Here is a 16,548-nt window from a genome sequence, read left to right as displayed (position 1 = left end):
AACCCTTCTGGGTCTTGACCCCTGCTCCTGCCCGTCCCGAGCCCCCGACCACCCCAGCTGAGCCCCCCGCCACAGCACCTGAGCCGGAGAGTGTCCTGCATTGTTTCAGGGCCTGTTGCCACCTGTGGGCAGTGGGCTCGGACCCTGACGCTTGGCCGGGGAGGGAGGAGCGTCCATGGCCGGCCATTGGCTTCCTGGGGAGATAAATCAGACTTGTGGCAGGGAGGGGCAGATCGGCACGCTGGGTGGTCCGAGGCGCCAGGGGTCCGAGGGGGGGCCCAAGGAGGCAGCCAGGGGACATGCCCTGGCGGGGGACGGGGGGGGGGGGCGGTGGGCACGCAGGGGGGTCCCAGGAGCTCGCAGAAGGTGCACCCGGAAGCAGACGCAGGCAGGTGGGGGGGGCCTTGGGGGCCAAGAGTGGGGCTCTCCGGGGTGAGGCCCGCCCCGAGCGCCGTTCCCAGAGGCCTCTCCTGGCCCCGGTCCCTGCCGGAGAGCCTTTGTGTGCCCAGGGCGGTCGGGCAGCTTTGCTTTCCGGCGGCGGGGGCGGGGCACCGGGGCCCAGCACTGCCCCTCCCCCCGGGGCTGCCGGGACTCGGCTCCGCAGGGCCTGGCCCCGCCCTCACGCCCCTCCCCCCAGGACCGGTCCCGGACAGGTGGCCTCGGTGGCGCGGGTGGCCCCCACTGGTCAGGGGCCGTGACTTGGCCCAAGGCCAGGGCTTGGAAGTGACCGAGCAGGAGGCCCAGATGGCCCCCACGCCCCACTCGCGCCTGTCCCTCCAGGCTGCAGCCCCTGAGGACCCCAGCGGGCCTGGCGGGGGAGGGGCGCAGTGGGCATCAGGGCTGACCGGTGCTGTCTGCCGGCCATTCTCACATGGCCCTTCCATGACCCCCGTGAGGCCTGTTGGCCGGGGACAGGCGTGTACGTGACGGCCCGGCGGTAGCAGAGACGCCCCCGCCCCACTTCACCTCCTGCCGGCCCCCGGGTCTGCATCCCCCTGAGTGCCAGCCTCCTGCCCGCAGGGCCAGTACTGCGACATCTGCACGGCGGCCAGCAGCAAGAAGGCGCACCCCGCCAGCCATGCCATCGACGGCACGGAGCGCTGGTGGCAGAGCCCGCCGCTGTCCCGTGGCCTGCAGTACAACGAGGTCAACCTGACGCTGGACCTGGGCCAGGTACGGCCGGACCCTGCAGCCCCTGCTGGCCGCTGACCCAGGAATTCCTGCGCTGGGAGCCGCCTGAGGGAGGGCCTGGAATGCGCGGGTGGGGGCGGCCGGGGCTGGGCAGGCAGCTGGGGCCCAGCTCAGGTGTGACAAGCAGGTGTGGCCGCACCTCTCTTCCCTGGCCAGGGGCAGGGGGCTGCCCCCAGGGCTCAGATCCTATCACCTGCCTGGAATTTCCTGAGGCCCCTCTGGAGGCCTGGCAGGTGGCTGGAGGGGGAGGGGCGTGCTGTGTGGGGCCTGGCTTGGGGTGGGGGCTCTCCCCTCTCCGCCCGGCAGGACACGTCCTGCCTCTCCCAGCTCAGTTTCCCTAGGCGCAAACGTGGAGGAGACAGGTGGCGTTTCGCCTCTGCCTTCCGCCCCTGTCTCCTTTTCCTCCCCCGTCCCACGTGGCAGAGCAGCGGGGTCAGCCCTAACCCATTGCTGCGGGGTCACTGGGTCAGGCGCGGCTGGGGTGGGGTCGGGCATCGCTTCCTGCACGCATGAACGGTTCCATGAACAGTTCCGGAGGAATTTCCCCAGAAACGCGCGTGAGCTCTGGCCCCAGGGTCCCTGCTCTGCGCCCCCAGGGGGGCTGGGAAGTGGCCAGTCTGGGGTCGCCTGGTGTGGCAGGGGGCACTCCAGCAGGGGCCGCACAGGGCGGGGCAGGGTGGACCCCAGGCTGCCTCCCTGGGCGCCAAGCTTTGCTTCGGGGGCTGGGCAGGCAGGAAGCGGCCCCAGGCCTCCGGGTGCCATTGTCCGGCTCTGGACGATGCCAGGGAGGGGCGGCCCTGGCCTTCAGCCTTCACGAGTCTTCCTGCGTGACTGGCCACTCCCCGCCCGGCCGCCCAGTGCTGCCCTGTCCTGTGGCTGCCTCCCACCCCGTCCTGGGGTTCAGCTGAGCTTCCTTCTGATCCGATTGTCCTCCCAGGCAGGTCATCTGCTTCCTTCCCCCGGCCACTGTGTGCGGGAGGGATGGGCAGGGCCCAGGCCTGCCCCACCGGCCCGGCGGGGGCTGAGCCTGGTGGCCTGCAGAGCCTCTGGGAGTCCAGGCCCTGCCCGCCCGGCCGAGCTGGCCCTGCAGCTCCCTGTTTTTGGGGGGGATATACAGGCCCGTGGTCGCCCCTGGAGGCCGGAGCAGGGTGGACCACACAGGGTTAAATGGGTTAGGATGGGGGTCTTGGTCGCATGTGGTGCGGGTGGCTGAGGGCTGGCCCTCGAGGGCTGCCTCTCAGGAAGGGTTCCCGGGGTAACAGGTGCCAGCCCAGCACCTCCCGTCAGCAGGATGCAGGGACACACCTCAGCCCCAGGCCCCAGGAATGCCCTCGGCTCGCCTCCTGCCCACGGGCTCCGCTGGGCACGCGGCCATGTGGCCAGTGCCCCGGGTGAGCCTGGCCAGGCGCGGGCAGGAAGTGAGGTCGAGACTGGCTGGGCTCCGGTTACTAGGACAGGTGGGGGCTGGCGCTGGAGGCTCCTGCCGGCCCGGGGACGCCAGAGTCCACCATAGCCCACCCACTTCACGGGCCCCCGGTGCCTCCCACACAGACCCCTGGGTGCCCCCCACATGGGCCCCCAGGTGTCCCCCATGAGCCTCACTCCGTCCTGTGTTCCGGGGGCTCCTCCCTGACCCCTCACATGGCCCCAAGCTGCCCGGCAGAGACTAAACTGCGGTTTCCGGGCCCTTGGGATAAACTGCATTTCCTGTGGCCAGATGGCCTGGGGGGGCCTGGCTGAACCCCCAGCCAGCCCCCTCAGGGCTCCTGGGCCTCTCACTGGGGAGGATCCTCCCACAGCGGTGTCTCTGGGCCTGCCTGCCCTGTCCCATCCCTGTGCCCACCCTGACCCCGTCCCTGACCACGACCCTCTCCCCTACCCAGTCCTGTCGCTGACCCCATCCGCGTCCCTGACCCCATCCCTGACCACGACCCCATCCTCATCCTCATCCCCGTCCCTGACCCTGTCCCTGACCCCGACCCCATCCCTGATCCCGGCTCCAATCCCGGCTCCATCCTTGACTCCAACCCCATTCCCGACCCTGACCCTGTCTCCACCTCCAGCTTCAATCCCGGCCCCATCCCATCCCTGACCCCGACCCTGTCCCAGACCCCCGTCCCCAGTCCTTCCTGTCCCCAGCCTGGGCCACCACCCCATCCCTGTCCCTGTCCATCTCCTTGGAGGTGGCGGCGGGTCTGGCCGTCCGTCCCTCCGCCTGTGCTGGCTGGTGTCTTGCCCAGGGATGGGGCAGGGTGGACGTGAGAGGGCCCTGGGGCCACGGCACAGGTAGTTTCAGGCCCAGGCCTGGGGGGCCAGCCAGCAGTGGGGGCACCGGGCGCGGGGGCACTCCTGCCCCCACCTCAGCCAGGCCTGTCCACCCTGGGCCTTGGCATGGGACCACTTCCCCCGCTGAGTCACGCCCGCCGTGACTCACTGCCCCTTCCTCCCTCCCGCCCGGGGCTCCCCACGAGCGCTGCCAGCAGGGTCACACCCCCCGGCCTCTGGGGGACCCGGGGCCACGTTTTCCCACGTTTCTTCGCTGCACCGGGCCAGCCCTGCTGCTCACCGTTGCGTGACCGGCCCAGGCCCTGCCCCTCTCGCACAACGCCCCAAGGCCACGGCCCCTTGAGCCCCGCAGGACCCTCTGCTTGGGGCTGGTGTGGGCCCGGAGGCGGGCGGGCCGCCGTCCTGGAAACGTGCCTACCCCGAAATAACCAGATTTTTAAAAATAACTCGACAGCCTCTTGTTTGGCTTTTGCTTTCAGGGACTTTTCCTCCCTGCCCAGAACCGTGCTCCTCGGGAAAGGTCAGCCCGTGCTGGAGGCGGGGCTGGGCCAGGGGCCTGGGGTCCAATGGTCAGGCACCCCACCCTGGCCCAGGCCTGAACGCCGCGAGTAGATCCACGCCGGGCCTGGGGTCACGCGGTGACCAGCAGGGGGGCAGCCTCGCGTGGCCGCCGCACGCGTGCTCTCAGCGGGCAGGAATGCTCGGCCGCACGGCCTGGGAAAGGCGGGGGCGAGCCAGCTGTCCCCGTCCCCACAGCCTGTGTCCGTCTCACACCCCGCCCGCCTCGCACACCCTCCTGCACCCGCTGGGGCCACGGGGGCCCCGCAGTGGGTCAGAGGGCCTGCAGTATTGGGGTCCTGGGATCTCGCCCCCACTGCCCCGGGCCCGGCCTGACCCTTCCCTGCCACAGGTGTTCCATGTGGCTTATGTGCTCGTCAAGTTTGCCAACTCTCCGCGGCCCGACCTGTGGGTGCTGGAACGTTCCACCGACTTTGGCCTCACCTACCAGCCCTGGCAGTTCTTTGCCTGTGAGTGGGGGATGCCCACGGGGGTCCTGGGGTCACTGCCAATGTCCTGGCCGCCAGCCTGTCCCACTGTGGCCACAGGGCAGGTCTGTGGGCACCCTGGGCAGGTGGATTGGGAGTTCCTGCCCTGCCCCGAACCTGGCCAGTGCCAGAGTGTGTCTCCTGGGTGCGTTGGCTGGGGCCTCCCTGGGCACAACATCGCTGCCCCTCCCTGCTGCTAGCCCCGCCCCTGCTGCTACCCCCCTGCTCAGCCCCACCCAATGCTCTGTTAGCCCCTCCCCTCCGCTAGCCCCGCCCTCTGCGCTGTAGCCCCGCCCCACAGTTTCTCTGCCCCGCCTTCTGCTCTGTAGCCCCGCTCCGGCTCCGTTGGCCCCGCCCCACAGCGGCTCTGATCCCGCCCCTTCTCCGTTAGCTCCGCCCCACAGCTGCTCTGCCCCCGCCCTCTGCTCTGTAGCCCCGCCCCTGCTCCGTTAGCCACGCCCCACAGCGGCTCTGATCCCGCCCCTTCTCCGTTAGCTCCGCCCCACAGCTGCTCTGCCCCCGCCCTCTGCTCTGTAGCCCCGCCCCTGCTCCGTTAGCCACGCCCCACAGCGGCTCTGATCCCGCCCCTTCTCCGTTAGCTCCGCCCCACAGTTTCTCTGCCCCGCCTTCTGCTCTGTAGCCCCGCCCCGGCTCCGTTGGCCCCGCCCCACAGCGGCTCTGATCCCGCCCCTTCCCCGTTAGCCCCGCCCCACAGCTGTTCTGCCCCCGCCCTCTGCTCTGTAGCCCCGCCCCTGCTCCGTTAGCCACGCCCCACAGCGGCTCTATCCCGCCCCTTCTCCGTTAGCTCTGCCCCACAGCTGCTCTGCCCCCGCCCTCTGCTCTGTAGCCCCGCCCCTGCTCCATTAGCCACGCCCCACAGCGGCTCTGATCCCGCCCCTTCTCCGTTAGCCCCGCCCCACAGCTGCTCTGCCCCCGCCCTCTGCTCTGTAGCCCCGCCCCGGCTCCGTTAGCCCCGCCCCACAGCTACTCTGCCCTGCCCTGCAGCCCCCACCTGCGCCTCGCCCGCCTGTGCCCGGCCCCCCATGCCCCGCCCCGCGGCCCCCTGCCCCGCCCCCCTCCGCTGCTCTGCCAGCCTCGCCCGTTTCCAGCCTCGCGCAGAGACTGCCTGGAGCGCTTCGGGCCCCGGACGCTGGAGCGCGTGGAGCAGGACGACGACGTGGTGTGCAGCACCGAGTACTCGAGGATCGTGCCGCTGGAGAACGGCGAGGTGGGGCGCGCCCCGGGGAGCCCGGCCGGCCGGCCGCTGCGGGCTGGGCGCAGCCTGACCTGCCGCCCGCCCGCAGATCGTCGTGTCCCTGGTGAACGGGCGCCCGGGCGCCAGGAACTTCTCCTACTCGCCGCGGCTGCGCGACTTCACCAAGGCCACCAACATCCGCCTGCGCTTCCTGCGCACCAACACGCTGCTCGGACACCTCATGGGCAAGGCGCTGCGCGACCCCACGGTCACGCGCCGGGTGAGCGGGCGGGGACCCCGGGCGGGGCGCGGGGGCGGGGGCAGGGTTCAGGCGGGGCCCCGGGGCGGGGCGCAGTTGGGGACCCCCGGGGCGGGCGCGGCAGATTGGGCGCCGCTCACCGGTGTGCGTTGCAGTACTACTACAGCATCAAGGACATCAGCGTGGGCGGCCGCTGTGTCTGCCACGGCCACGCAGATGCTTGTGACGCCCACGACCCCACGGACCCCTTCAGGTGAGTCCCTCGCATTGCCGCGCCCCAGCCCCACGCTGTCTGCCAGCACCCCTGCCCCCGACCCCCAGCAGTCTCCCTCAGGGCCGGCGGCTGCTGACCGCCTTCCCTCCCGGAGCCCCCACGCCGTTTCCATGTCCTGGAGGTTGTGAGATCCCCTTGCCCGTCCACGCGGCCGCGAGTGGCCCCTCCTGGGCCCGAGGGTCTGGCTGTACCTTGTCACTGCATGGGCGACGGTCCCACTGGGCCTCCACCTTGGTCCGGCCCTTCGCGGGGTGGGCGGGTCACTGCCCAGGCTCTCCCGTGCTTCCCCCGCCCCGTGTACAGTTGTGGGGGCGGGCTCTGCAGGGTGGGCCTAGCGGGAGGTGACGCAATCTCGCCTCCTGCGTCCAGCTGTCTCCTGGCCCCCCAGGCCAGCAGGCGCTGCCGTTCAGGACCCCGGGCACAGCTCCAACTCAACGTCCGCCCCCGGCGGCAGGAGGAAGCAGCCCTGGCCACCTGCCCGGGGAGCTGCTGGGCACTGGGGCGCCAGGCTGAGTGAGGTCACTGGGCAGTGAGGTCACTGCTCTGGGAGTGACCGCCACACTCACCCTGTGGAGACCCTGCTCCCGGCTCTCTGGTCCTGAGCCCACCGTGGTCCAAGCCGTCCCTGGCCCTGGTCCCCACCTCGCGCCCGTGTCCCCTCAGGCTGCAGTGCGCCTGCCAGCACAACACGTGTGGGAGCTCCTGTGACCGCTGCTGCCCCGGCTTTAACCAGCACCCGTGGAGGCCAGCGACCGCTGACAGTGCCAACGAGTGCCAGTGTGAGTGCCCCACACACGTGCACACACGCGCGTGCAGTGTAGACCTGAGCTCGCGGCACAGAGGTTCCTTAGCTACACGCGTGACTCGCACTACAGTGGGTGCCCACGGGACGTGGCGTGTGCCGGGGTCCCGGCCGCTGATTGCGCGTCCTTACTGCAGCCTGCAACTGCCACGGCCACGCCCACGACTGCTACTACGACCCCGAGGTGGACCGGCTCCACGCCAGCCAGGACCTGGAGCAGGTCTTCCGGGGCGGCGGCGTGTGCATCGACTGCCAGGTGGGTCCCTGCGGCGGCTGGGTGGGGCGGGGGGCTGGTGGGGTGCTCTGGACTGAGACCCCGCCCCCGCAGCACCACACCACCGGCATCAACTGTGAGCGCTGCTTGCCCGGCTTCTACCGCGACCCCGACCACCCCCTGGACTCCCCACAGGCCTGTCGCCGTGAGTAGGCCCAGCCGGTCGGGGTGCTGTGGCCACCTCCCGCGGCCTCCACCCTGCCCACACTGGACCCCCACACCACCTGACCCATCTCCCCTGGGCCCCTGGACCCCACAGCTCTGGGCCTGGGGCCTCCCCGGCCCCATGCCCTCACCTCTGCCCCCGCCAGGCTGCCAGTGCGACTCGGACTTCACTGACGGGACGTGCGAGGACCTGACCGGCCACTGCTATTGCCGCCCCAACTTCACGGGCGAGCGCTGCGATGCGTGTGCCGACGGCTTCCTGGGCTTCCCCCAGTGCTACCGTGAGTCCCTGCCCGGCAGGCTGGCAGCAGGGGGTGGCCCAGGGCCCTCGGTGTGGCGGCTCCTGCTGACTGTGGCCGCGTCCCCGCAGCTGTGGCCTCCTCCCCCAACGACACCGGAGAGCAGCAGTCGCCGGCCGGGCAGATCGTGAGTGAGTGTCTCCTGGGCCGGGGCCCAGAGCGGTTGGAGGCTGCAAAGGTGGATCTCGGCCTGGAGCACCTGTCCCTGCCGTGGACAGCCCCAGCCGTGGCTGCCGGGGCTCTCTCTGCTCAGCTGTGGCAGGCCGCTCCGGACAGAGCACACCTTCTCGTCCGGTGGCTGCTCACGGCCACCAGGAGGAAGCGAGGGCCAGCCCTGCCCCTGGGGAGACCCTGCGAACCAGCTGGCGGCCAGTCTGCCCGACTCTGAGGCCTACACTCAGCCCACCCCTGTGTCCACCCCTGCTTTCGGCCCAGAGTCGGCCACATGCCCGCCCGGGCGGCTGTGTTGCGGTTCTGCGGGCTGCAGGCTGGGAGCGGCCGAGCCCTCCTGGTTCCGGGGCTTGGTGGAGCCCGCGCTGACCAGCCCCTCGGGCAGCGTCCATGGCGCCTTGGGCACAGGGCCTCTGCCCCGTCTTAGGCACTGTCTCAGCTGCTCGCCGGGAACCTGCTCTGCTGTGGGGACGGTTGTGTCAGGGGCAGGGGCAGGGGTCTGCCAGGCGCTGGCTCCTCCCTCTCCTGGGACCTCATCCTCCTCCTGACCCCCGGGATCTGGGCTCTAACAGCCTGTTCCATGGCCCTCGGGGCTCTCTGGCCCGTCCGGCTGTGCTTGCCCCCCCTCCCCCGCGGGCGCCGTGGGCTCTGCGCATTTCCCTGACGTCAGCGCATTTCTCTGACGCAGCTGCTGACCGGCAGGAAGGAGACAGCGGCCTCTGCGGGTCTGGCTGGGGGCTGGTGGGCACTTCCTTCTGGGCTGTTCCAGGGGCTTCCCCATCTCCTGTTCCCACAGCCATCACTCTGCTCTTTAGACAGATGTCGTGTTGTTTCTGTTTGGGGTGACGGGGCTGCTCCTGGCTATGCCCCGGGCCTCGCTGCCACGCCCTCTGCTGTGCCCACGGGCAGGAGTGCCAGCTGCCGCCTGCCCTCGCCCACCCAGGCCAGTGCCTGGAGCGTCCGTAGTGGCGGCTTTCTTCCCGCTCTCCTTGGGGCCCCTCTGGGTGTGACCCTGTGCCGGGGGTGGGGGACTGGGTGCTGGAGGCTCGGTGGCGGCACCTGAGACGGTCCTTGTCCCCAGACTGTGACTGCAGCGCCGCGGGGACTGAAGGGAACGCGTGCCGGAAGGACCCGCGGCTGGGGCGCTGCGTGTGCAAACCCCACTTCCAGGGCGCCCACTGCGAGCTCTGTGCTCCCGGCTTCTACGGCCCCAGCTGCCAGCGTGAGTGTGGCTGGTCCCGTGCCCCGATGTCCGTGGAGCCCGTGTCCCCGCGCCCCGTGACCCTGTGCTCCCTGATGCCCTCCCGGCCCGGCCCCCGCCGTCCCCCGTGGCACTGACACTGGCCCGGCCCGCAGCGTGCCTGTGCTCCAGCCCCGGAGTGGCTGACGGACTCTGCGACCAGGACTCCGGGCACTGCGTGTGCCGCACGGGCTTCCAGGGTGCGGCGTGTGACCGCTGCGCCCCCGGCTACTTCCACTTCCCCCTCTGCCAGCGTGAGTGCCCCCTGCCCTGGGAGCCAGGGGGGCGCCGGGAGTGCCCCCGCTGGCCGCCTCGCTCAGGCCTCTCTCCCCGCAGTGTGCGGCTGCAGCCTCGTGGGGACCCTCCCGGAGGGCTGTGACCAGGAGGGACACTGCCTGTGCCGGCCGGGCTTCGCCGGCCCCCACTGCGACCGCTGCGGGCCAGGCCACCACGGCTACCCCGAGTGCCAGGGTGAGCGGGGGACGGCCCCCCCCCCCGCCCCGCGCCCCCGCCCCGCGCCCCGCCTGACCCGCATCTCTGCAGCCTGCAGCTGCGACCCGCAGGGCGCCCTGGACCAGCCCTGCGGCCCCACGGGCCTGTGCCGCTGCCGCTCCGGCTACACCGGCCCCACCTGCGGCGAGTGCAGCCCCGGCTTCCACGGCTTCCCGGACTGCGCGCGTGAGCACCGCCCCCCAGGCCCACCCCCGCCCGCCCCGCCCAACCCGCACCAGGCTGGGCCGCCCCGCCCCTCCTTCCCGCCCTCCCCAGCTTGCCCCGCCCACACACTGCCCCACCCACCGCCTGCCCCGCCCCCGTCCCTCTCAGCCTGCCCCGCCCTCCACAACCTGCTCCGCCCCTTGTCCCGCCCACAGCCTGCCCCGCCCTCCACACAGCCTGCCCTGACCCGCCCACAGCCTGCCCCGCCCACAGCATGTCCTGCCTCTTCCACATATTGCCCCGCCCATAACCTGCTCCACCCCTTGCCATGCCCACACCCTGCCCCGCCCACATCCTGCCCCACCCTCCCCAGCTTGCCCCGCCCACACATTGCCCCACCCACCGCCTGCCCCGCCCCCTGTCCCTCTCAGCCTGCCCCGCCCTCCACAACCTGCTCCGCCCCTTGTCCCGCCCACAGCCTGCCCCGCTCACAGCATGTCCTGCCCCTCCCACATATTGCCCCGCCCATAACCTGCTCAGCCCCTTGCCATGCCCACATCCTGCCCCACCCACGCCCTGCCCCGCCCTCCACAGCTTGCCCCGCCCCTGCCCCTCCTACAGCCTGCCCCGCCCTCCAGAGCTTGCCACACTCCCATGCCCACAGCCCCTTCTCGCCCCCAGCCTGCCACTGCTCCCCTGAGGGTGCCCAGCACGGCTTCTGCGACCCCCAGAGCGGCCAGTGCAGCTGCCGGCCTCACGTGACAGGTCTGCGGTGTGACACATGTGTGCCCGGCGCCTATGGCTTTCCCCGCTGTGAAGGTGGGTGGGGCCTGTGCCCCCTGCGTGTTCTGGGACCCGGTGGTGTCCCCGGGATGACTGTGCGTTCAGGCATGTGTGCGGCTCCCATGTGTGTCCCCTGCCGTGTGCTGCGACTGTGCCGTGTGTGTGCATGTCCCAGTGCTGTGCCTTGGGCCGTGTGTCCCTTTGCTGAGTGCACGTGACCAGAAACCGTGTGTCCCCTGTGTGGGAGGGGGACTGCATGGCCGGGCCATGCAGTCTCCCCACTGCCCTCTGGGCGTCTCCCCACAGTGGGCTCCTGCCATCCAGCCGGCCTGGACCTGAGCCTGCCCCAGCCTCCCGAGGTGAGTGGGTCGGTGCCAGCCCTGGGTCCCTGTGCCGCGGCCCTCCGAGGGCACCACACCCCCATCTGACTGAGGCTCCCCGACCCCGTCTCCCACCCTCCCTGGCGCAGGGCTCCTGCGTGTGCCGGCCTCACGTCGAGGGGCCCAGCTGTGACCGCTGCCAACCGGGCTTCTGGGGACTGAGCGCCGCCAACCCTGAGGGCTGCACGCGTGAGTCCGGGTGCAGGGGGAGCGCAGGGCCTGGTGGGAGGTCGGCCCTGCGCTCCGCCCTCACGCCGTCTGCCCCCCAGGCTGCAGCTGTGATGCCAGGGGCACGCTGGGCGGAGGGACCGACTGCCAGCAGGTGAGTGTGCTGTGTGTGGGTGGGCACGGGGGTCCCGCGGGCCCTGCCCTACCCACAGCCCCGTTCCCCCGCCCCAGGGTAGCGGCCAGTGCTTCTGCAAGGCCCACGTGTGCGGCCAGACATGCGGGGCGTGCCGAGACGGCTTCTTTGGGCTGGACCGCGCCCACTACTTCGGCTGCCGCAGTGAGTGGCCGCTTGGCTTTGGCTCTCCTGGGACCCCCAGCGGACGTGCCCGGTGGGAGTGTGGGTGCCCCACGGGGAGCTGAGCCATTCCTCCCGCAGGCTGCCGCTGTGACGTCGGCGGGGCGCTGGGCCAGGGCTGCGATGCCCAGACGGGCGCCTGCCGCTGCCGCCCCAACACGCAGGGCCTCACCTGCAGCGAGTGCGTGTCCGGGCCCCGGGGGGAGCGGGGCGGGCAGGATGGGCTCTCGGGGCCCCCTGACGTGCCGCCCCTGCCAGGCCCGCGCCGGACCACTTCCTGCCGGACCTGCACCACTTCCGCCTGGAGCTGGAGGAGGCCACGACGCCCGCCGGCCTGCCCGTGCGCTTCGGCTTCAACCCCCTGGAGTTCGAGAGCTTCAGCTGGCGCGGCTATGCCCAGATGACGCCCATCCAGGTGCGCCCCGGCCCAGGCTCAGGAGGGCCAGTGAGCTGGTGGGCAGGGCCCGAGGGTGACCCGGCGCTCTGCCCCCAGCCCAGGATCGTGGCCAGGGTGAACGTGACCTCCCCCGACCTCTTCTGGCTCGTCTTCCGCTACGTCAACCGCGGGCCCTCGAGCGTGAGCGGGCGAGTGTCTGTGAGAGAGGACGGCAGGTTTGCCGCCTGTGCCAACTGTGAGTCTGGGCACAGCCCCGCCTGCCCCGGGCCTGCTCCCTCCCCCCGCCCCCCACCCCACCCCAACCCCGTCCCCACCTCCACCTCGCCCCGTCCACGTCCACGCCCTGCCCCCCCACCGCACCCCGGAGGCAACCCCGGGCTGGCACCCAGCGGCCTCCACTGTGACCCAGGCACGGAGCAGAGCCAGCCACTGACCTTCCCGCCCAGTACGGAGCCCGCCTACCTGGCCGTGCCTCAGAGGGGCTTCGGAGAGCCCTTCGTGCTGAACCCCGGCACCTGGGCCATGGAGGTGGAGGCCGAAGGGGTCCTGCTGGTGAGGAGGGGCTGCCGGGGTGGGCGGGCCGCGCGGGCCGCGTGGGCGCAGCGCCTACATGGCCGGCTCTCCCCCAGGACCACGTGGTGCTGCTGCCCAGTGCCCACTATGAGGCGGCCGCGCTGCAGCTGCGGGTCACTGAGCCCTGCAGCTACCGGCCGTCGGCCCAGCGCCCTAGGGACAGGTGAGACCCCTCTACCCTGCTGCTGGGGACGGGCAGACCACCCTGCCTCCCGCTGACCGCACGCACTGTGTCCCCAGCTGCCTGCTCTACACCCACCTGCCCCTGGACGGCTTCCCCTCGGCTGCAGGGTCCAGCGCCCTGTGTCGCCACGGCAACAGCCTGCCGCAGCCCTGCCCCATGGAGCAGCTCAGCTCCTCACACCCGCCTCTGGCGGCCTGTCTGGGCAGTGACGTGAGTGTCTGCGAGCGAGGCCAGGAGGGTCGTGGGGGGGCTGCCGCGTCTGGGGGCTTCTCAGCCAGAAACCGGCTGCTGCCCGCAGGTGAGCGTCCAGCTGCAGCTGCGAGTCCCGCAGGCCGGACGCTACGCCCTGGTGCTGGACTATGCCAATGAGGACGGCCGCCAGGAGGCAGGCGTGGCTGTGCACAGCCCCCAGCGGGGCCCGCAGCGGGGCACGCTCACCCTGCACCCCTGCACGTACAGGTGTGTGTGGCAGGCCCGGGCTGGCGCGGAGACGGGTGGCGGCCCGTTCCCAGTGCTGACTGTCTACGCCCTGTCCAGCACCCTGTGTCGGGGCACTGCCCTGGATGCCCAACACCACCTGGCCGTCTTCCACCTGGACTCCGAGGGCAGCATTGAGCTCACGGCCGAGCAGGCCCGCTTCTTCCTGGTGAGGCCCCTCCCTCACCCGCCGGCCCCCGCCCAGGCCCTGCCCTGTGCCCCCGTGGCTGCCATGCCAGGCTCTCTGGCAGTGGAGCCAAGTGGGCAGGCGGCATTCACAGCCACGGGAGTGGGTGCAGGGATGGCTGCGATGGACAGGGGTGTCCTCAGAACCCGAGGGCTGGCAGCCACACCGACGCGCACCCCTTTACCTGCAGCACGGCGTCACCCTGGTCCCCGTGGGGACCTTCAGCTTGGAGTTCCTGGAGCCACGCCCTTGGTGCACCAGCAAACACGGAGACTTCAACCCCAGCAGGTGGCGGAGCGGCCTGGGGGGTGCGGGGGTGCTGTCCCGGAGTGGGACTCACCCCTGCCCCCCACAGTGCCGCCTGCCTGCCTTCCCGCTTCCCCAAGCCGCCGCAGCCCATCCTGCTCAGGGACTGCCTGGTGCTGCCCCTCCCGCCCGGCCTCCCTCTGGCCCACGCCCAGGACCTCCCCCCAGGCACACCTCCAGCCGGGCCACAGCCTCAGCCCCCCACCGCAGTGGAGCCCGACGCAGCGCCCACGCTGCTCCGCCACCCCCAGGTGGGGGCCGGGGCTGGGGCGAGACGGGTGGGCGCCGGGCAGCCCCCCAGGACCCCTGGGCTCATTGCAGCTTTCGTCCACAGGGCACGGTGGTCTTCAGCACCCATGTGCCCACCCTGGGCCGCTATGCCTTCCTACTGCATGGCTACCAGCCGGCTCACCCCACCTTTCCCGTGGAGGTGCTCATCAATGGGGGCCGCGTCTGGCAGGGTGAGTGCTGACGGGCACTGGGCGCCCCGCAGTCAGCAGCCGGCCCTGCCTGTCCTGCCCTGCCCCACGCCCCCCAGGGCCCTGCCCCTCCCATGGCCCCGCCCTCCAAGGCCTGGCCCTTCATTGGCCCCGCCCTCCTGCCCCTCTTCAGCCAGGCCCTTCCGGACCTGTCCCTTTTGTGACCACGCCCTCCCCACACCCCGCCCCCCCAACCATGCCCCTTCCACGGCCACACCCTCTGTGACCACGCCCTCCATGACCACGCCCTGTTCGTGGCCGTGCCCACGCCCTCCCTAGCCACGCCCTTTACGAGGCCACGCCCTCCCCACACCCCGCCCCTAACCATGCCCCTTCCACGGCCACACCCTCTGTGACCACGCCCTCCATAACCACGCCCACGCCCTCCCTAGCCACGCCCTTTACGAGGCCACGCCCTCCCCAGACCCCGCCCTCCCGCGACCACGCCCTCTGTGACCCTGCCCTCTGCGGCCACACCCTCTCCAGACCCAGCCCCCTCGACCACGCCCCTGCGGCCACACCCTCAGACCACGCCCTCCACAGCCACGCCTCTCGTGGCCACACCCTCCCGACCCCTTCTTGACCGTGCCCTTCGTGACCACGCCCTTTGCGCGGCCACACCCTCCACAGACCCTCGCCCTCCTGTGACCACGCCCTCCCCGACCGTGCCCCTTTCACAGCCACACCCTCCCCAGACCCCGCCCCTTCGCAGGTCCCACTCCTGGCCACGTTCACCAATCAGGGATCACCCTTCCCAGACCTGTCCGACTTCCCTGGCGTTTGCCTCGCCCCTGAGCAGCCCAGCCTGGGGTGGTGCTGAGGGAGCAGCCTGGCCCTGCAGGAGACTCATGTTCCTGCGCGGGCCACGTGTCACGGCTGCTCATTGGCCGTGGGCGCGCCATCTCTTCAGTGGGCCAGGCGGGCTGGTGCCTGGAGCCACCGTGCCGTCCGTTTGTCCTCAGGCCATGCCAATGCCAGCTTCTGCCCCCATGGCTATGGCTGCCGTGCCCTGGTGATGTGTGAGGGCCAGACGGTGCTGGACGTGACGGACAGCGAGCTGACAGTGACTCTGCGCGTGCCTGAGGGCCGCTGGCTCTGGCTGGTGAGTCCATGCTGGTCGTCCTGCTGTTGGCTGAGGTGTGACCCCCCCCCCCTGCCAAGGCCCAGCTCCCCGCCGGGTGCAGGCCAGCACCAGGGACTGAAGGTGCCAGCATTTGTGGCCAGCCCATGCGGGCCCATGGGTCAGGAGGGCCTTCTTGGAGAAGGTGACCTGTGGCAGAGTGGAGAGGCCACGGATCCAGAGTCCTTGACGGTCTTAGCTGTCTGGCTGGGTCCTGGCCAGCAGAGATTCTGGGGTGCTGTGGGCGCGGGCACATTCCTGTCCTGGGTTCTGCTGGGCCCCAAAGGTGACGGGGCCTGTTGTCGCAGGATTATGTGCTGGTGATCCCCGAGGACGCTTACAGCCCCAGCTTTCTCCGGGAGGAGCCCCTGGACCAGTCCTACGACTTCATCAGCCAGTGTACTGCCCGTGGCTACCACATCAGGTGGGCCGGGCCCTGGGGTCAGGCCGGGCGGGCAGCGGGGCCCTGGCTGGGCACTGGCCTCATGCCGCCTCTTCCTCAGCCCCAGCAGCGCGTCCCCGTTCTGCCGTGCGGCGGCCACTTCCCTGTCTCTCTTCTACAACAACGGGGCTCAGCCTTGCGGCTGCCACGAGGCCGGCGCCACGAGTTCCACGTGTGAGCCGTTTGGGGGTCAGTGCCCCTGCCGCGCCCACGTCATCGGCCGGGACTGCTCCCGCTGTGCCACCGGCTACTGGGGCTTCCCCCACTGCAGGCGTGAGTACCCTGAGCCTGTGTGGCGACTTGTGGCCGGATGTTCCAGAAGTTTCCAGGGGTGGGAGGGTCGCCGTGGGCCCGAGCCGTGGGCGCTCGGACGTGCATGGGTGCCGTGTCCCCCCAGCCTGCGAGTGCGGAGCGCAGCTGTGCGAGGAGCTGACCGGCCGCTGCATCTGCCCGCCGCGCACCGTGCCCCCCGCCTGCGTGGTCTGCCAGCCCCAGAGCTTCGGCTGCCACCCGCTGGTGGGCTGCGAGGCGTGTAACTGCTCGGGGCCAGGCGTGGAGGCCCTCACGGACCCCACGTGTGACGCGGACAGCGGCCAGTGCAAGTGAGCGGGGCGGGGCCTGGCGGGGGGTGGGGGGTGGGAGGGGGGATGGGCGGAGGGAGGCCCTGCAACGCCGCCCCCCCCAGGTGCAGACCTCACGTGACCGGACGCCGCTGTGACACCTGCACCCCCGGCTACTACGGCTTCCCCAACTGCCGCCCCTGTGACTGCCACGCGGCGGGGTCGGCGCCGGGCACGTGCGACCCCCTGTCGGGCCAGTGCTACTGCAAGGCAAGGCT

General features: G+C 71.4%; 1 protein-coding gene across 1 annotated transcript in view; it reads left to right on the top strand.

Annotated features, from left to right (window-relative positions):
* Positions 1-16,548, top strand: part of LAMA5 (laminin subunit alpha 5) — a 29,867-nt gene that overhangs the window by 1,740 nt on the left and 11,579 nt on the right. The window contains exons 2-36 of the mRNA XM_056108080.1: positions 1,021-1,173; positions 4,388-4,505; positions 5,633-5,751; positions 5,828-5,998; positions 6,133-6,230; positions 6,915-7,030; positions 7,191-7,309; positions 7,382-7,472; positions 7,639-7,773; positions 7,863-7,922; positions 9,044-9,184; positions 9,319-9,456; positions 9,539-9,673; positions 9,746-9,880; positions 10,541-10,678; positions 10,949-11,001; positions 11,112-11,211; positions 11,292-11,344; positions 11,422-11,527; positions 11,627-11,726; positions 11,804-11,960; positions 12,039-12,177; positions 12,352-12,494; positions 12,572-12,678; positions 12,756-12,909; positions 12,998-13,158; positions 13,237-13,345; positions 13,554-13,651; positions 13,719-13,920; positions 14,004-14,130; positions 15,111-15,250; positions 15,577-15,692; positions 15,772-15,983; positions 16,108-16,312; positions 16,396-16,540. Of these exons, the coding sequence (XP_055964055.1) occupies positions 1,021-1,173; positions 4,388-4,505; positions 5,633-5,751; positions 5,828-5,998; positions 6,133-6,230; positions 6,915-7,030; positions 7,191-7,309; positions 7,382-7,472; positions 7,639-7,773; positions 7,863-7,922; positions 9,044-9,184; positions 9,319-9,456; positions 9,539-9,673; positions 9,746-9,880; positions 10,541-10,678; positions 10,949-11,001; positions 11,112-11,211; positions 11,292-11,344; positions 11,422-11,527; positions 11,627-11,726; positions 11,804-11,960; positions 12,039-12,177; positions 12,352-12,494; positions 12,572-12,678; positions 12,756-12,909; positions 12,998-13,158; positions 13,237-13,345; positions 13,554-13,651; positions 13,719-13,920; positions 14,004-14,130; positions 15,111-15,250; positions 15,577-15,692; positions 15,772-15,983; positions 16,108-16,312; positions 16,396-16,540 (4,494 nt within the window). The remainder of the gene's footprint in view (positions 1-1,020; positions 1,174-4,387; positions 4,506-5,632; positions 5,752-5,827; positions 5,999-6,132; positions 6,231-6,914; positions 7,031-7,190; positions 7,310-7,381; positions 7,473-7,638; positions 7,774-7,862; positions 7,923-9,043; positions 9,185-9,318; positions 9,457-9,538; positions 9,674-9,745; positions 9,881-10,540; positions 10,679-10,948; positions 11,002-11,111; positions 11,212-11,291; positions 11,345-11,421; positions 11,528-11,626; positions 11,727-11,803; positions 11,961-12,038; positions 12,178-12,351; positions 12,495-12,571; positions 12,679-12,755; positions 12,910-12,997; positions 13,159-13,236; positions 13,346-13,553; positions 13,652-13,718; positions 13,921-14,003; positions 14,131-15,110; positions 15,251-15,576; positions 15,693-15,771; positions 15,984-16,107; positions 16,313-16,395; positions 16,541-16,548) is intronic.

The sequence above is a fragment of the Sorex fumeus genome, unplaced genomic scaffold, assembly GCF_029834395.1.
Source record: "Sorex fumeus unplaced genomic scaffold, SorFum_2.1 ptg000193l, whole genome shotgun sequence".
NCBI classification, from domain to species: domain Eukaryota; kingdom Metazoa; phylum Chordata; class Mammalia; order Eulipotyphla; family Soricidae; genus Sorex; species Sorex fumeus.
Note: the sequence above shows the minus strand (reverse complement) of the source record. Positions and strands in the feature narration are given on the sequence as shown.